The sequence below is a fragment of the Puma concolor genome, chromosome C2 (genome assembly GCF_028749965.1).
Source record: "Puma concolor isolate L17-30 chromosome C2, mPumCon1.1.hap2, whole genome shotgun sequence".
NCBI classification, from domain to species: domain Eukaryota; kingdom Metazoa; phylum Chordata; class Mammalia; order Carnivora; family Felidae; genus Puma; species Puma concolor.
Window position 1 is genome coordinate 52,552,497 of NC_141675.1, and position 18,712 is coordinate 52,571,208.

At 35.8% G+C, this 18,712-nt stretch overlaps 1 protein-coding gene across 1 annotated transcript in view; it reads left to right on the plus strand.

The window, feature by feature from the left end:
• The window catches only part of RSRC1 (arginine and serine rich coiled-coil 1), a 422,099-nt gene that overhangs the window by 98,154 nt on the left and 305,233 nt on the right, over window positions 1–18,712 (plus strand). The window contains exon 4 of the mRNA XM_086674595.1: window positions 15,318–15,491. Within this exon, the coding sequence (XP_086530721.1) occupies window positions 15,318–15,491 (174 nt within the window). The remainder of the gene's footprint in view (window positions 1–15,317; window positions 15,492–18,712) is intronic.

Genomic DNA, 18,712 nt, shown 5'->3' on the forward strand with positions numbered 1-18,712 from the left:
TAGGGTATTCAGGATTTCTGTTGCTTTCCAGTGTTCTTTTCCCCAGTCCTGTGGAATTTCACCTCATATATCTATAGGTTAGAACTTGTCAGAAGATCTAGGGGAGCCCATGGCAGATTTCTGGATCCCTCTCTCTCTGTCCAACTTCCTTCTCTGACTCCTCCTGCTTCTTTTTTAAAAGAGAGAGAGAGAGAGGGGCAGAGGGACAGGGACAGGGACAGAGAGAATCTTAAGAAGACTAGCATGGAGGGGCGCCTGGGTGGCGCAGTCGGTTAAGCGTCCGACTTCAGCCAGGTCACGATCTCGCGGTCCGTGAGTTCGAGCCCCGTGTCAGGCTCTGGGCTGATGGCTCAGAGCCTGGAGCCTGTTTCTGATTCTGTGTCTCCCTCTCTCTCTGCCCCTCCCCCGTTCATGCTCTGTCTCTCTCTGTCCCAAAAATAAATAAACGTTGGAAAAAAAAAAAAATTAAAAAAAAAAAAAAAAGAAGACTAGCATGGAACCTGATAGTTGTGAGATGGAGACCACGACCTGAGTTGAAATCAAGAGTCAGATGCTTAATCCACTGAACCACCTAGGCACCCCATCCAACTTCCTTCTGATGCCTTGGAAATTCTAGCCACCTTGGCCTCCTTGAAGATCTATCTCTGTCTCCTTAAGTCAGCAAGTCTATGGAAGCTCTGTTTGGGTTCCCTCTCCTTGCTCTGTGGCATGGAAACTTCCTGAAGGCAGTAAGTTGGGGACAGTCCTAGTTTTCCCTTCCTTGTTTGCCTTTTCTTGGGTATTCACAGTTTTGCACTGCCTTATTGTTCAATGTCTGAAATAGTTGTTTAATACATGTTGTCTGCTTTTTTAGTTGTTTATGATGAAATGGCTATTCTCATAGCCTTTAACGTCCCTGTGTGTGAAAGGTCATTTAACTATAATATTATTTTATTTGTGATTTTTCTGTTTTTTTTGGTCGTTTCCACTGAGAGTTTATCAACTTTATTAGTCTTTTCAAAAAATCAACTATCTTTGGCTCATTAATATTTGCTTTTATTTCTGTTACTTTACCTTCTTTGAGTATAATTTTCTGTTTTTTTTTCCCCCTAACTCTTTGAGATGGCTGCTTAGATTATTTATTTTACCTTTTATTATTTTCTGATACGTGTTTTTAATGCTGTACATTTTCATCTTTACTGTGCTTTAGCTATAGTATTTTTGATATGTCAAATTTTAGTTTTTATTTGATTCAAATATTTAAAAAATATCTATTGTGGTTTCATCTTTCCCATGGGTAGCATAGAAAAAATTACTTAATTTCCAAACATTTGTAGGTTTTTCTAGTTTTTTGTTTCTTTCTTGCTTAATTTCACTGTAGTCAGAGAGTATAATCTGAATGCCTTTCATTTTCTAATTTTTATTTGATTTTAATTTTAATTTATTATTTTTTTATTTTAGAGAGAATGAACACTAGCAGGGGAGAAGGGCAGAGGGAGAGAATCTTAAGCAGGCTCCATGTTCAGCACGGAGTCCACTGTGGGGCTTGATTCCACAAACGTGAGGTCATGACCTGAGCTGAAATCAAAAGTTGGATGCTCACCTGACTGAGCCACCCAAGTGCCCCAGTTTTTTTTTAAGATTTTATTTTTAAGTATTGTCTGTACCTAATGTGGAGCTTGAGTTTATGAGCCTGAGATCAAAAGTTGCATGTTTTACCAACTAAGCCTGCCAGGTCCCCCTGAACACCTTTCATTTTTGAAATGTGTTGAGATTAGATTTATGGCACATCATAAGGTTTATTTTAGGAAATACTACAGATGTACATGGTAAGAATGAATATTACACAGTTTTGGAATGCAGTTAAATAGGTGAATTTAACTACCGTTTGTTTTAATCTTTTATATCTTCCCTTTTCTTTTTTCCCTTTTAGCATCTCAATTTATCAGTTATTGGCAGAACTCAGAGACAAATCCTGATTGTAGATATGCAAGTTCAGAATTGTTTTATATTCTTTTTGGAGTGACCTCATCATCATGAGTTGTCTCTATTTCTACCAATATTTTTTTACTTTGAAGTCTACTGATATTGATGTAATCTTACCATTTTTTTCTTATTAGTGCTTGTGTGATATTTTTCCCAAACTTTTACTTTCTAACTTTCTTTGTTTTATATTTAATATATTCACTTTGAAAGGTGTCTATAATTTGCTGTTTTCAGTCTGAGAATCTTTCTTTCAGTTGTAATATTTAGTCTATTTATGTTTATTGATTACTGTTATATTTGGATTTAAATCTCTCTTCATTATTTGTTCCAGTCCATTTTCTCCCCCCCCCCCTTTTTTCTTACCTTCTTTGGTTTAATTTTATTGCAATTTCTTCTCTGTTAGCTTGTTAGCTTACATTCTTTTAATTTATTTTGAGTGTGCTTAACCTAGAAATTGTAGCATGTTCTTGACTTACTAGATTTAACATAAATTAGTACTTTTATCACTTATTTTCTATAGCTTTATACTTGAAGGATAATTTGACGAGATGTAACATTGTGAACACACTTTTTCCCCCTTGAGTTCCTTAAGGAAAATTAAAGCCATTGTTTTGCTATTTATCTTGCATTTGAGAAGATTGATGTCCATGTTACTTTATTTTGTTGTTAGTGACTTGATCAGGGTATTCTTTTTTCTTTATTGTTAATATGTAGTACTGCATCAGGATATATCTCAAGAGTTGACTATGGTTTATCCATATCCCCAGATACACAGTGGACCCTTTCTACATATAGATTCTTTTAGTTCCAAAAGTGTTCTTGGATTATATTGTAATGTTAGTTCTGTCCCTTTTTTTTTTTCTTTTCTGTAGCCTCAGTTAAGTTGGATGTTCATTGTCTACCCCTTATTTCTCTTACTTTTTCTGACTGTTTTTGCTACTTTTATATCTTTTAACTTTTTTTTCTTGAATCTTTATCACTAACACCGTGTCTCTTATTCTATGCTATATTTAATGTTGGAGTATTATGTTATAGTCTCCTCTGCTTCATGGGTATTTTTATGGGGTATATCCGCTTCACCTGAAAAATTTAATTCTAACTTTGTTTTATTTTTTTAAGTTTATTTATTATTTGAGAAAGAAAGAGAGAGAGAGAGACAAAACATAAGTGGGGAAGGGGCAGAGTGAGAGAATCCCAAGCAGGCTCTGCATTATCAGTGTGGAATCCGATGCGGGACTTGATCTCATGAACCATGAGATAAGGACCTCAGCCAAAATCATTAAGAATTGGTTGTTTAACTGAGCCACTAAGGTACCCCACTTTGTTTCTTTTTTTATACAGTTGACTCTTGGGATGCCAATCCCCCACTCAGTCAGAAATCCACTTACAATTGTTGACTCCCTAGAAATTTAATCAGAAGCCTTACTGATAACCTAAACAACTGATTAACACATATTTTATATGTTATACGTATTATGTTTTATATTCATGTGATAAAGTAAGCTAGAGAAAAGAGTTATTAAGAAAGTCATAAGGAAGGGAAAATACATTTACAATACTGTAATGCATTTATTGAAAAAAATCTGCATGTAAGTGGATCCACGCAGTTAAAACCCATGTTGTTCGAGGTTCAACTGCAGTTGCTTTGTATGGATGTCAGATTCTTTTTGTTGTTGTTCATGATAAGGCGCAGAATTTTCCTGGATCTGCAGTAATAGGCAATTCTGTGAATAGACTGACGGTTTTAGGTGACTTATAAGGTTTCTTGAGTGGCACTGTACGTTATTAATACAGGGAGATGGAAGTTTCTCTAATGAATGGGGAACTTTATGAGAAAAGCTAAGCTTATTTTCAGATCCTTTGATGTTTTATGGAACCCTGAGCTTCAGCATTTTGTTTTCTAGTTGTTTTCCACCACCAAGCCACCAGTGGACACTTCCCTTTTCATAGTATGTTTCTTTCTTAGAGTGTGCATCCTTTTAAAAAATTCCCCTGGTTGTTAGGTTTTAGTTGGATTTCAATTGGGGTTGAAAGTAGATGTCCATGTTCAAAACGTCATCCTGACATGGAATTCGTGTAAATTTATTCACTGTATAATTTTAAAATTTAATTTTAAGTACAGTTTTACTTTATGGTAAATATAGTGTTTATTTATAGAACTCTACTTAAGAGACTACTTGAAGTATTGTAGTTATTTTTTTTGAAAGATAAAATATTAGGATATTTGTTTTGATTACATGTGTTTAGAACTTATTAGCCAATTAAGAAACTTGACGAATTGGTTTTTGAGGGCAGTAATTCATTTTATGTAGGGATGTTATGGTGATTGTTCCTATTCTGTAGATATTGAAAGCATTTATCTGGTATAATAGGACATCTTGCTGTCCATTTATTGCTTATATATTGTGTGTTCTAGAATGCCACATTTTTTATCAAATGTTTCTTTGCTTATAATATATCTCCATTTTAGTTATGGTGCTCTAGAGACTTCTAGAGTGATTTGTCAGAAGGGTATTTATTTAAGGAATGAAGGACAAATAACATCTTAAATTTTAGTGTAGTTTCTTCAACTTTTTGTTTCTCTGGTCAGGGTAGGAAATCTCTTTACTGTGATCTGTTACTTTCTTCTTGACGGAGATCCTTTAAATACATAGTTAAAGTTACTTAATAAAGTAAATGGGGTTGTTCATATGTCTGGGATATGCATTTTACTCAAAATTATGTAAAGTAATTCTCATGACAACTAAGAAGTCAGCTTAATTCACTTTGAGTCTTTGTTTGATTTTGTGGTTCTTTTTTAACAGCTTTTAATACTGTTATTTTGCCTATTTTTTGGACTTACTGTCTTTTCTCCATGTATTCTCTCCAGAGTCATATTTTGCTTCTTGTAGCCTATAAGCAAAATTAAGAGCCCTACAATATGAGAATTAACATAACAAACATTAAGACAGGGAGAGAAAGATCCAGTAGTTTATATTGTATACTGTGATATTTTAAAAGTTACTATTTTCTTTAGACTTGGCATCATGGATGGCTTAATTTATAGTTCTGCTATTGCTATCATAGTTCTTTGAGCCACATCAGTAATATTTATAGGAGAGTATTCCAAAATGGCATGGGTTGCATGTATTGACATATGGTGAAAAATGAGCAAGATGTTTTGGAGAATGACAGGCATAGGTTTTCTACAGTGGGATTTTGTGTTAGGGAAAACCATGGGATGATTTGGAGATAATTGTGTTTATTTTATGAATTGGGTACATTGGGAGGAATGGAGATTGGGAAAGTAGGTGCTATGGGGAGGGTGGGCAGATAGTAATTGATATGGAAGGCTTCTAATTGTGGTATATAGCTTTGCTGTGATGGTGATAGAGTGATCATGCTTTCTGGTTTCTCTGGGACAGTACCAACTTAGACATGTTGTCTTAATGTTATAGTGCCTGTCTTGACTATTAAAAATCACCCTTTTATCCTTCAAAAGTTTGTATGATAGGTGATATGGTTTTTCTATTAATAGCAAATCTGTGCAGATCGTGTATTTGGCTGCTGTGGGTTTTCTGTGAAGATATGGGTTATTGGCCAAGATTGTTATTCTTTACATTCCTTTATAAAAGAAATATATTGAAACTTGATTAATCCTTATTCCAGCTTTAAGATTTTATTTTATTTTTTTAACGTTTATTTATTTTTGAGAGAGAGAAAGAGACATAGTGTGAACCGGGGGCGGGGGGGAGTGCGCAGAGAGAGAGGGAGACGCAGAATCCAAAGCAGGCTCCAGGCTCTGAACTGTCAGCACAGAGCCAGACGCGGGGCTCAAACCCACGAACTGTGGATCATGACCTGAGCTGAAGTCGGATGCTTAACCGACTGAGCCACCCAGGTGCCCCAGCCACCTTTAAGATTTTAAAGATCTGTCAAAACCAGAATGCTGCTCTTTACTGGTTTAGCTTTAGTATGAGGGAAGCATACTTAATATGCTTCTGATTCAGATTTTACTCCTTTGTTCAGATTAGCGCATCCCTCAGTTACATCTTTCTAATTGCCTGCCTGCTCTCACATTACTTGTCTGCGATCTCACAATTCAGTTAGGTAACCCTGAAAGTAGTTGTTATCCCCCTTTTGTAGATAAGGAAACAGATGCCCTCAGAGGAAATAACTTGTTCGAGGACACTACTATGTAAGGAATCCTTTATTTTTTAACTTAATACTTATAGAAGTTTGAATATCTTAATGACAGATACATCTATTTTTATAAGATACAGTGAAAAAACATGATTTCACCCAAATATACCTCATTTGTAATCTGTGAATGGTTGCACATTTTTGTCAAGCTGTGTATTCTGACAAAAGTGCAAACCGGTAAGAAATGGGCTTATATTAAAGATTCATTTAAAAAGAGAACTCTTAGTTTTGTTGTTAGAGTTTAAACTCATGTTAACTCACTTATTTTTGGTGCTCCACATTTTTATTAGTTGAGTGAAAAGTAATTGCAAGAATCCTATTTTGTTCCTGAAAGATGTAGAACCAAATTAAAATAATATACATACGCGGAATGTATATGTATAGTGATTGAGGCTGTCACAAAAAAGGCCCCCCTCCATTTTTATTATCATAACTTTCTTTTAATAGAAAACTTTAAATTATATATGATTATTGTTCAAAATTTTAGAAGAATATGTTAAAATTTGTATATATTCACATATAATAGAAGATTTAATTAGAAATGAATAAACTAACTTTTGTGGGGGAAATAAATTATGAGGATAAATTAAAACATGTCGAAGGGCACTTGTATGGCTTATTTGGTTAAGTGTCCCGCCTTGGCTCAGGTCACCATCTCACAGTTGATGAGTTGGAGGCCTGCATTGGGCTCCGTGCTGACTGTGTGAAGCCTGCTTGTGATCTTGGAATTCTCTTTGTCTCTCCCTCTTTCTCCCTCTGTCTCTGCCCATCCCCTGAAGGTGCATACCCTCTCTCTCTCTCTCAAAATATAAATAAACTTAAAAAAAAAAAAAACTTTATGTGGAAAAAAAGTCATGTCAAAATTAAGAGAGGGAGTAATTAAACTTAAAGAGATAGAAATTTTATTTTTGTAAATTAGGATAATAACCCATGTTGACATCCCTAGCAATAAATATTGTAACTTCTCAAAATCACATATTAAAAAAAGTTTGTGACCGTATTTGGATAATACTGCTTTTCATTCAGTGAGTAAACCAATTAGGGATGAAAGAGGTAAGACATTACCACTACTGAAATCCATGTAATTGTCTTCAAGACTTACATAGGTCCTAAATACTCAGGACTAATTTATGCAGTCTCTCTATCATCCACATTATTTGGAGGAAATAATTTGTGTTTGCTCTCTTCTCTTTCCCCTTAGTCTAGCTAGGGATTTACCAAATATATTGACATTCTCAGAGAACCAGATTTTGGCTATTTTTCTTTATTGCTTCCTATTCTGTTGATTTTTCCTCATTATTTAATGTTTCCTTCCTTCTACCTACTTTGAACTTACTTTCCTCTTCTTTTTCTGGCTTAAGAGGAAACCTTAGGTATTTGATTTTAGACCTTTCTTCTTTTCTAATATAAGCGCTTAAAACTGTAAGTTTCCCTCTAAATATTGCTTTAACTCATCTTACAAATTCTCCTATGTTGTATTTTCATTGTCATTCAGTTAAAAATATTTTCTAATTTTTCTTGTGATTTCTTACTTGATCAATGAATTATTTAGAAGAGTATTTAATGTCTATTTTTTTCTAGATGTTTTATTGTTATTAAACTCCAGATCTGTTGTGGTTGGATAAACATATTTTGTATGGTTTCTATTTATGAATTGATCCTATAATCATGAAGTATCCTTTTCTTTTCTTTTTTTGGTGATACTTTTAGTTTCTCAAGTTTATCTGATATTAACATATTCATTTCAGCTTTTCTGTGCTTACTGTTTGCATGATACAATAAAACCTTGGTTTGTGTCCATAATTCTGGAAACATACTTGTAATCCAAAGCACTTGTATATCAAAGCGAAGTTCCCCGTAAGAAAAAGGAAACAGATGATTTGTTCCACAACCCACAAATATTCGTATAAAACTGATTATAATACTGTAATATAATACAAAATAAAGAGAAAATACAAAATATAAAGAAAAATAAACAAATTAACCTGCATTTACTTTTGAAAATCTTCGTGGCTGGTATGAAGGAGATGAGAGAGGAGGGTTATTGTGTAGGACGACTTCCACTATCACTAACGGAATCACTGCTATATATTGGCTCAATGGAATCTTTTCTTTTCATGGAGCTTTAACAAGAAACCTATCCAGTGACACTTACTTTTTCCTCCTTTTGAGGATTTCGAGGAAATGTGATGTTGCATTGTTGTTAAACAGATTCATTACTCGCACTGCTACAGCCTTATTCAGGTCATGCTTTTCTACAAAATTTTGTACTGTTTCCCACATTTTACACATCACGTTAATCTCGTTTGAAGTGACGGATTCCTCCACCTTCTCCTCCTCCTCTGCAGACAAGATGCAGACGTGCACTTCTTATAAAATCTTGCAATTTCGGCCACTCGCGTACCTCTTTTGTACTTCTTGATGTGTTTCTTCCTTACTTCCACTATAATCATCTTCTCCTTTAACGCATTCAACCTTTCTTTTTACCCTTTCTGCATGGGGGCCATTGTATACGCTGGCACAGATGTTGACTACAGTACAGTAAACTCTTGTCACATACTGTATTTAATGTAACTGGCAATAAGGCAGCAGAGGAAAGGGTCTGTATCTGCAGGCAGCCTGACCTAGAATGTAGTAAAGCCTTCCTAAGTTTACTCTTGTACAGAAAAGCAAAGGACTGTCCATAGGTGCTTTGAAGTGACAAAAAATACCCTAGTGCCAGTTGTGGGCACGTTCCAATGTTCTGAAAAATCGCTGATTTCTGCCAAACACTGTGGCCTGAGACCAAGCATCTGAGCATGGGAGACGATCACACACAACGCTGCAGAGAGAGAGAGAGAGAGAGAGAGAACCACCATTGGCTCAGTTGTGATCACGTGACTTTGGGTGTCACGTACTACTTGTATTGCAAGACATTGCTTGTTTATCAAGTTAAAATTTACTAGAAGTGTTTGCTTATCTTGTGGAACACTCACAGAACAACTTATTTGCAATCCAAGGTTTTACTCTATATCTGTTTTTAGCCATTTACTTTGAACCTGTATCTGTATATTTAAAGTAAACATCTTGTAGACAGCATGTAGTTGTGTGATGCTTTTTGAATCATTTGGACAATCTCTTTTTATTTAAAGTATTTATTAGTATTTAAGGTATTTATTGATATATTTGGTATACATATTTGATATTGATATATTTGATATATTAAGTCTACTATCTGATATATCTCTATTTTATGTATTTTATATGTATGTTTTTATGTATTTTATATTCATATAATATATATTTATTTTATGTTTGCCCCTCTGATTTTTGTTTCTTTGTACTTCTTTTCCAGCCTCCTTTTAGAATAATGAATATTTTTAAGAATTCTTGTTTAGGGACACCTGGGGGCTTGGTCAGTTAAGTGTTGGACTCCATATCGGCACTCAGGTTGTGATCTCCTGGTTGTGATCCCAGGGTCATGAGATTGAGTCCCATGTTGGGTCCATGCTGATTGTGGAGCCTGCTTGAGATTCTTTCTTTCTGGCTCTCTCTGCCCTTTCTCTGCTCTCAAAATAAGTAAATAAGCATTTAAAAAAAATGAATTCTTATTTAGCTCATATTTTGGCTTTTTAGCTGTACATATTTACATTTCTTCTTTTATTTCTTTAAGTGATTGTTCTAAGGATTGTATAGATGCCCTTACCATTTCAGTGTACTTAGAGTTACTATTTCACCATTCATGCAAAATGTAGAAACCTCAGGTCTCCATTTACCTGCTGCATAGTTTTTTTTATAGAGATGATATATATTCTATCTACTTTCATTATAAACTCTACAATGAAACTTGTATATTTTTACTTTAAGCACATATATGTATTTTATTTTTTTTTATTTTATTTTTTTAATTTTTTTTTATTTATATATGAAATTTATTGTCAAATTGGTTTCCATACAACACCCAGTGCTCATCCCAAAAGGTGCCCTCCTCAGTACCCATCACCCACCCTCTCCTCCCTCCCACCCCCCATCAACCCTTAGTTTGTTCTCAGTTTTTAACAGTCTCTTATGCTTTGGCTCTCTCCCACTCTAACCTCTTTTTTTTTTTTCCTTCCCCTCCCCCATGGGTTTCTCTTAAGTTTCTCAGGATCCACATAAGAGTGAAACCATATGGTATCTGTCTTTCTCTGTATGGCTTATTTCACTTAGCATCACACTCTCCAGTTCCATCCACGTTGCTACAAAAGGCCATATTTCATTTTTTCTCATTGCCACGTAGTACTCCATTGTGTATATAAACCACAATTTCTTTATCCATTCATCAGTTGATGGACATTTAGGCTCTTTCCATAATTTGGCTATTGTTGAGAGTGCTGCTATGAACATTGGGGTACAAGTGCCCCTATGCATCAGTACTCCTGTGTCCCTTGGATAAATTCCTAGCAGTGCTATTGCTGGGTCATAGGGTAGGTCTATTTTTAATTTTCTGAGGAACCTCCACACTGCTTTCCAGAGCGGCTGCACCAATTTGCATTCCCACCAACAGTGCAAGAGGGTTCCCGTTTCTCCACATCCTCGCCAGCATCTATAGTCTCCTGATTTGTTCATTTTGGCCACTCTGACTGGCGTGAGGGGATATCTGAGTGTGGTTTTGATTTGTATTTCCCTGATAAGGAGCGACGCTGAACATCTTTTCATGTGCCTGTTGGCCATCCGGATGTCTTCTTTAGAGAAGTGTCTATTCATGTTTTCTGCCCATTTCTTCACTGGGTTATTTGCTTTTCGGGTGTGGAGTTTGGTGAGCTCTTTATAGATTTTGGATACTAGCCCTTTGTCCGATATGTCATTTGCAAATATCTTTTCCCATTCCGTTGGTTGCCTTTTAGTTTTGTTGGTTGTTTCCTTTGCTGTGCAGAAGCTTTTTATCTTCATAAGGTCCCAGTAATTCACTTTTGCTTTTAATTCCCTTGCCTTTGGGGACGTGTCGAGGAAGAGATTGCTACGGCTGAGGTCAGAGAGGTCTTTTCCTGCTTTCTCCTCTAAGGTTTTGATGGTTTCCTGTCTCACATTCAGGTCCTTTATCCATTTTGAGTTTATTTTTGTGAATGGTGTGAGAAAGTGGTCTAGTTTCAACCTTCTGCATGTTGCTGTCCAGTTCTCCCAGCACCATTTGTTAAAGAGATTGTCTTTTTTCCATTGGATGTTCTTTCCTGCTTTGTCAAAGATGAGTTGGCCATACGTTTGTGGGTCTAGTTCTGGGGTTTCTATTCTATTCCATTGGTCTATGTGTCTGTTTTTGTGCCACATATATGTATTTTAAATAAAGGAAGTGGTTTTTTATATTTCCCCATATATTTACCATTTCCAATGGTCTTCATTCCTTCCTAAAGATCCCAGGTTTTCATCTGTCATCACTCTTTTCCAACGTTTATTTATTTTTGGGACAGAGAGAGACAGAGCATGAACGGGGGAGGGGCAGAGAGAGAGCGAGACACAGAATCGGAAACAGGCTCCAGGCTCTGAGCCATCAGCCCAGAGCCTGACGTGGGGCTCGAACTCCCGGACCGCGAGATCGTGACCTGGCTGAAGTTGGACGCTTAACCGACTGCGCCACCCAGGCGCCCCTGTCATCACTCTTTTCATCCCAAAGAACTTATTTTAGAACTTACTGTAGTACAGATCTACTATTGATGATTATGGTTTATTCTTCCCGTTGCCTCAAAAATGTCTGTATTTTACTTTTAGTTTTTGAGGCATGTTGTTGCTAAATATGAAATTCTGGTTTGAATGTTGTTTTCTTTCACTATGTTAACTAAGAACTTTGTTCTACTGTCTTCTGGTCTCCACTGAATCTGATGAGAAGCCAGCAGTAACGACTATCATTGCTCTCCTTCCTGTATGTGTTGTGTCAGTTTTTTTTCTGAATACTTTCAAGATTTCTCTTTACTTTTGGTTTTCATTGGTTTCGTCAATAGTCATGATATCTATATTTATCTTGGGGTTCACTAAACTTCTAGGATCTGATAACTTGTTTTTCACTAAACTTGGGGATATTATAGCCACCACAAAAATAAATTGTTCTTTATTTTATTATTTTCTCTCCTGTGTTTAACCATGTTAGACATTTGGATATTGTCATGGAGATCCTGGAGGATCTGTTTTTCTTATTGACGGTCTTTTTTTTTTTTTTTTTTTTTTTTCTCTTAGTTCTTTAATTTGGGTAGTTTTGATTGATTTATTTCCAGGTATACAGATTCTTTCCTCTGTTATTACTAATTAGTAGACTTTAATCTTATTCAGCATAATTTAAATTTCAGATATTATATTTTTTAGTTATAGAATTTTAGTTATAGAATTACTTTTTTTTCATTTTCTAGTTTTCCTGCTGAGATTTCTGTATTTATTGCAAGCATAGTTATGCTTTTTTAAAATCCTTGTGCTGTTGCTAACATTTGGCTCATCTCAGGGTTAATCTCTATTGACTATCTTTTCTTTTCAGATTGGATCACATTTTTCATGCTTTGTTATATTATCTAGTAATTTTATCCTGGACATGGTGAGTGTCATATTTTGAAAAGTCTGGATTCTGCTATATTCTTCAAAAAATACTGATTTTTTGTTTACTTGTTTGTTTTAGCATGAAATTTAGTTGAATTAAAATTGCAAAAATCCTGTCTCTCTGGGGGCATTTGAAATTTTTAGTTCTTTTACCCTTAGCTATTTGGAGTTGTTCCCTCATTTGCAAAATGTAGGGTTTAGCCCAAGATTTGAGTAGAGTATATACATCTAGAATTTGTGGCTTCCTCCTCTCAGTCTTTCAGGATTCCCCTTTCATTTTCCTTTTGCGATGGTTGCCCTGAGTCTTTCTATTGGTTTTTCTGGCTGGAAATCCTAACGTTTTTTATTGGAGTTTTAGCTGCCCTACATGGGCACCCCCCATCAACCCTCAGTTTGTTCTCAGTTTTTAAGAGAAAACATTATTTTCCTGTTTAAGAGAAAACATAATATATCCTGATTATGTTTTGGCTTCCTCCCTCTCTAACCTTTTTTTTTCCCTTCCCCTCCCCCATGGGTTTCTGTTAAGTTTCTCAGGATCCACATAAGAGTGAAAATATATGGTATCTGTCTTTCTCTGTATGACTCATTTCACTTAGCATCACACTGTCCAGTTCCATCCACGTTGCTACAAAGGCCATATTTCATTCTTTCTCATTGCCATGTAGTATTCCATTGTGTATATAAACCACAATTTCTTTATCCACTCGTCAGTTGATGGACATTTAGGCTCTTTCCATAATTTGGCTATTGTTGAAAGTGCTGCTATAAACATTGGGGTCCAATGCCCCTATGCATCAGCACTCCTGTATCCCTTGGGTAAATTCCTAGCAGTGCTACTGCTGGGTCACAGGGTAGGTCTACTTTTAATTTTTTTGAGGAACCTCCACACTGTTTTCCAGAGCGGCTGCACCAGTTTGCATTCCCACCAACAGTGCAAGAGGGTTCCCGTTTCTCCACATCCTCGCCAGCATCTATCTATAGTCTCCTGATTTGTTCATTTTAGCCACTCTGACTGGCGTGAGGTTTTGATTTGTATTTCCCCGGTGAGGAGTGACATTGAGCATCTTTTCATGTGTCTGTTGGTCATCTGGATGTCTTCTTTAGAGAAGTGTCTATTCATGACTTCTGCCCATTTCTTTACTGGATTATTTGTTTTTTGGGTGTGGAGTTTGGTGAGTTCTTTATAGATTTTGGATACTAGCCCTTTGTCCGATATGTCATTTGCAAATATCTTTTCCCATTCTGTTGTTTGCCTTTTAGTTTTGTTGATTGTTTCCTTTGCAGTGCAGAAGCTTTTTATCTTCACGAGGTCCCAAGTTCATTTTTGCTTTTAATTCCCTTGCCTTTGGGGATGTGTCAAGTAAGAATTTGCTGCGGCTGAGGTCAGAGAGGTTTTTTCCTGCTTTCTCCTCTAGGGTTTTGATGGTTTCCTGTCTCACATTCAGATCCTTTATCCATTTTGAGTTTATTTTTGTGAATGATGTAAGAAAGTGGTCTAGTTTCATTCTTCTGCATGTTGCTGTCCAGTTCTCCCAGCACCATTTGTTAAAGAGACTCTTTTTTCCATTGGATATTCTTTCCTGCTTTGTCAAAGATTAGTTGGCCATACTTTTATGGGTCCAGTTCTGGATTCTCTATTCTATTCCATGCTGTCTTGATGATTACAGCTTTGTAGTAGAGGCTAAAGTCTGGGATTGTGATGCCTCCCGCTTTGGTCTTCTTCAATATTACTTTGGCTATTCGGGGTCTTTTGTGGTTCCATACAAATTTTAGGATTGGTTGTGCTAGCTTCGAGAAGAATGCTGGTGCAATTTTGATTGGGATTGCACTGAATGTGTAGATTGCTTTGGTAGTATTGACATTTTAATAATATTTATTCTTCCAATCCATGAGCACAGAATGTTTTTCCATTTCTTTATATCTTCTTCAGTTTCCTTTATAAGCTTTCTATAGTTTTCAGCATATAGATCTTTTACATCTTTGGTTAGGTTTATTCCTAGGTATTTTATGATTCTTGGTGCAGTTGTGAATGGGATCAGTTTCTTTATTTGTCTTTCTGTTGCTTCATTATTAGTGTATAAGAATGCAACTGATTTCTGTACATTGATTTTGTATCCTGCGACTTTGCTGAATTCTTGTATCAGTTCTAGCAGACTTTCGGTGGAGTCTTTCGGGTTTTTTATGTATAATATCACGTCATCTGCAAAAAGTCAAAGCTTAACTTCATTTTTGCCAATTTTGATGCCTTTGATCTCCTTTTGTTGTCGATTGCTGATGCTAGCACTTCGAACACTAAGTTAAACAACAGCAGTGAGAGAGAATCCTAAGCAGGCTCAGTGCTATCAGCATGGGGCTCCATCCCATGAGCTATGAAATTGTGTCCTGAGCCAAAATCAAGAATCAGATGCTTTAACCTGCTTAACCGACCAAACCACCCAGACACCCCTCCCTCATGTCATTTTAATTGAGTGTACTTATTCATAAAGAATCCTATACAGATGCTTACTTCACAGTTAGTTACTAAATCCATAGCTAAAACTAAATCCTTTTCTTTCAGATAGTTTTAAAGAGTATTTGTATTTTATAATATAAAATATAATCTAAATGAATGTAATAAACTCTACTTATTATAGGTCTAGGTCAAGACCTCGTCCACGTTCTCATAGTCGAAGCAGTGAAAGGTCCAGTCACCGAAGAACCCGTAGTCGGTCTCGGGATAGAGAAAGACGTAAAGGCAGAGATAAGGAGAAAAGAGAAAAAGAGAAGGATAAATGCAAGGACAAGGAATTACACAACATCAAACGTGGGTAAGTTGAAGTAAATCTTAAGCAGTGATGACTCAGTGATTCCATGGCAATATTCAAACTGAATTTTCATTCTCTGAGGTTTTTCTTAGAAGGATAAAATAGAAGAATACTGTAGATAAAGAAGAAAGGATAAAATCAAAATGGTTATCTCAGATTTTTACTGTTCTTCCTTTGTATTCCTTTTTTCATTTAATACTTACATAACAAGCTTTAGAAGCACAAAATAAATGGCACTATCAAAGCTTAGTATGTCAATAAAGAAAATTTACATAATTCTTTAGGAGAGTTCTATATTCAATTTCCTTATCATGAATATGAATTTAAAATTTAAAGACTAGCTCATGATTAAAAATGTCTATTAATTTATTGTAAAGCTGTTAGGGGAAAAGGGTAAAGGTAAAACAAAGGGAAAGAACCATGTTAATAACCATGTTACTATTGGTTAGGCCTCTTTCAATGTAGAATGGGACTTGGTCACTGTTAAGGTGTGTGTTTATTAGAATGAGTGTATGTGTGTGAGGCCCAGAATTTATTTTTTCCAGAGTTGGTATTAACCAGTTATTCTAGCTTTGTACATTTGGAGGTTGGAATCCATTCATAACTATTTATTAGAAGATGTTAAAATGAAAGAAAATCTTGGTTGATAGTATAAATTGTAGTTTGTTATTTTATTCAAAACTGACATTGGGGTCTTTTATTATATGAAGTAGAACATCTTGGAATTTATCCCCCCTTGTGAGTCTTTCTACGCCCCATGTATATTCACTGTGATACTTGAGTACAAAAGTGTTTTTCTTTATGGATCAGTTTTCAGTGTTAAAGAACTTTTCAGGGTCTTGAATGTAGTTCCTTGAGATCTTGATTCTGTGAGGAATTAAGTTTATTAAAGAATGTGGAACTCATGTCATTCTTTTTCACAGTTGTCTGTTAATTTCTTATTTTCAGATTTAGTGATATTATTTAAACCTGCCAGATTCCTTGAAATGATAAATTTGTGGTGGATTTTGGAAGAGGTAACATTATGTGACTTTCTTTTTCCTGATCACCTCACAACCATGAATGCACATAGACCAGTTGTGCTCCTGCAAAATTCTAACTTCTGTCTTTTTCTAGTTTTAAGGGTTGTTGAATATTATAGGAGAGGAGATAGGGTTGGATATCTGGCCATAAGGCTAGGGAGGCTATGTTAGCTCAAGTGGTAGAGTGTAATTAAGATCAGAGGATGTGGGAGAAATCTGTTGGTAAAAGGAGAAAGTCAGGAGGATGATAGATGTGGAGGACACAGAATAGGTTTCTAAGACTGGAAGACAACTGACTGAGGATGAATAAATTATGTCAGTCAAGGAACTGCTTTGCTCTTCGTTAATTTTGTTTTCCTTTTGGTTTACACTTTAGATAGTACATGGCTATGAGAAGACTGAATATGATTTTTACTACTCATTAAATTTTTGCTTTCCACCTCACCAGAATAATTATACAGTTGTACAAAATTGAAATTATGTAAAGCATTATTTTGGGGATGTTAAAGGTAAGAAAATTGAGTTCATGGATAAAAAAGGGAGGTTGGGTGGTTTCAGGAAAGATTCTCATATGGTTAACATCAATCTTGAAGATCTGGGTCAGCTAGCTTTACAGGTTAGACTCAGTGTTCATTATGTTCAAAGGACTGAATTCTGGATGATAGATCTACAAGGTAATAATGTTGTATTCATCATTATTTTTTAAATCTCAACAAAGGTAATGAGCAAGGTCAAAGCAAGAGGTGTCAGGGTGCCTGAGTGGCTCAGTCAGTTAAGCATCCAACTGCAGCTCAGGTCATGATCTCGCGGTTCATGAGTTCGAGCCCCGCATCAAGCTCTGCACTGGATTCTCTCTCTGCCCTTCCCCCTTGCTCTCTCTCAAAATAAATAAATAAATGTTAAAAAAAAAATCCACAATAGGTGTCAGTTGAAGGGCTCTGGGAACTGATGTTAAAAAGCTGTGAGTAGCTTGATTCAGTAATTTCCATGGTTTTAGTGGACCATAATATACAGTGGTGTTATATCAGGATATTTTCTCTCCTGGTCAGTGTTGAGGACACCAAATTCTTACCTTTTGGTATAATCTAAAATCAGAATTTTTTTAGGTCAGTGTACACATTTAATATGGTAGTGTTTATATATGTACAGATGTACCTGATTCGCTTCAGAAATAATTTATTTCTTTTTTTTACATGTTTATTTCCTAAACCTGATTTTTTAAGCCATTCAGGGCAGTGAATGTATCTTATCTCTTTTTTATCATTTAGAGTACCTAATGTACATGTTACTTGTTAATAAATATTGATTGGCTTTTGATATATACACTCATTAATTCGTTTGCTTGTTCAGTCAACAATATTTACGTGCCTTCTATTTGTCAAGTAGTATGTTGGTAATAGGAACATGATAGTAGGCCAGTCCTACTTGGAGAGTTCATGCAGATGGCAGAATAAGCATAGATAGAAGTGAAGATGTATAAGTAATTACAGTGAAATCAGATGGATGTTTCACTAGGAAGTTATGGAAACATTGTATGAGTTAGGATGCTTTTGGTCATAGTAACAAAACCTAACCAATAGTAGCTTGAACCAAGGACAGCATATTTTTTGTAAAGGGCTAGATGGCAAATAACTTAGGCTTCTTAGGCCATATGTCTCTTTTGCAACTACTGAAGCGTGTCCTTTTAACACGAAGGCAGCCCATAGATAATGTTAAATGAATGATATGGCTGTATTGCAATAAAAGTTTGCTTACAAAAATGGGCAACTGGCTAGATTTGGCCCACAGGTTGTAGTTTGTCAGCATCTAGCTTAAACCATGAACACATACCTTGCTAATATAACAAAGAGTTTAGAGGTAAGCAGATCTGGGCCGTTTTACCCTTCCAAAAGGCCAGTCTCAGCATCTTGGCTTTCATCCTCAGTCTTGAGGATGAACATTGCAACCTTGTGGTTGCAAGATATTTCCATGAACAATAAGCTGGTTGATCCAGACTAGTTACCATATGAGGGAAGATCTCTCAGAAGAAGTGGTGTTTATACACCAGAGATGTATACACTCATCTCAGAGATGAGAAAGAATGTATGTGCAAAATGAACTTCCTGTGAAAGACAGGCAAGCAGGGGGGTATGGCATGTTTGAGGAACTAAAGTCTAATGAGGCTTAGTTTAGAGTTGAAGAGGAATAATGGTGAGAGATGAT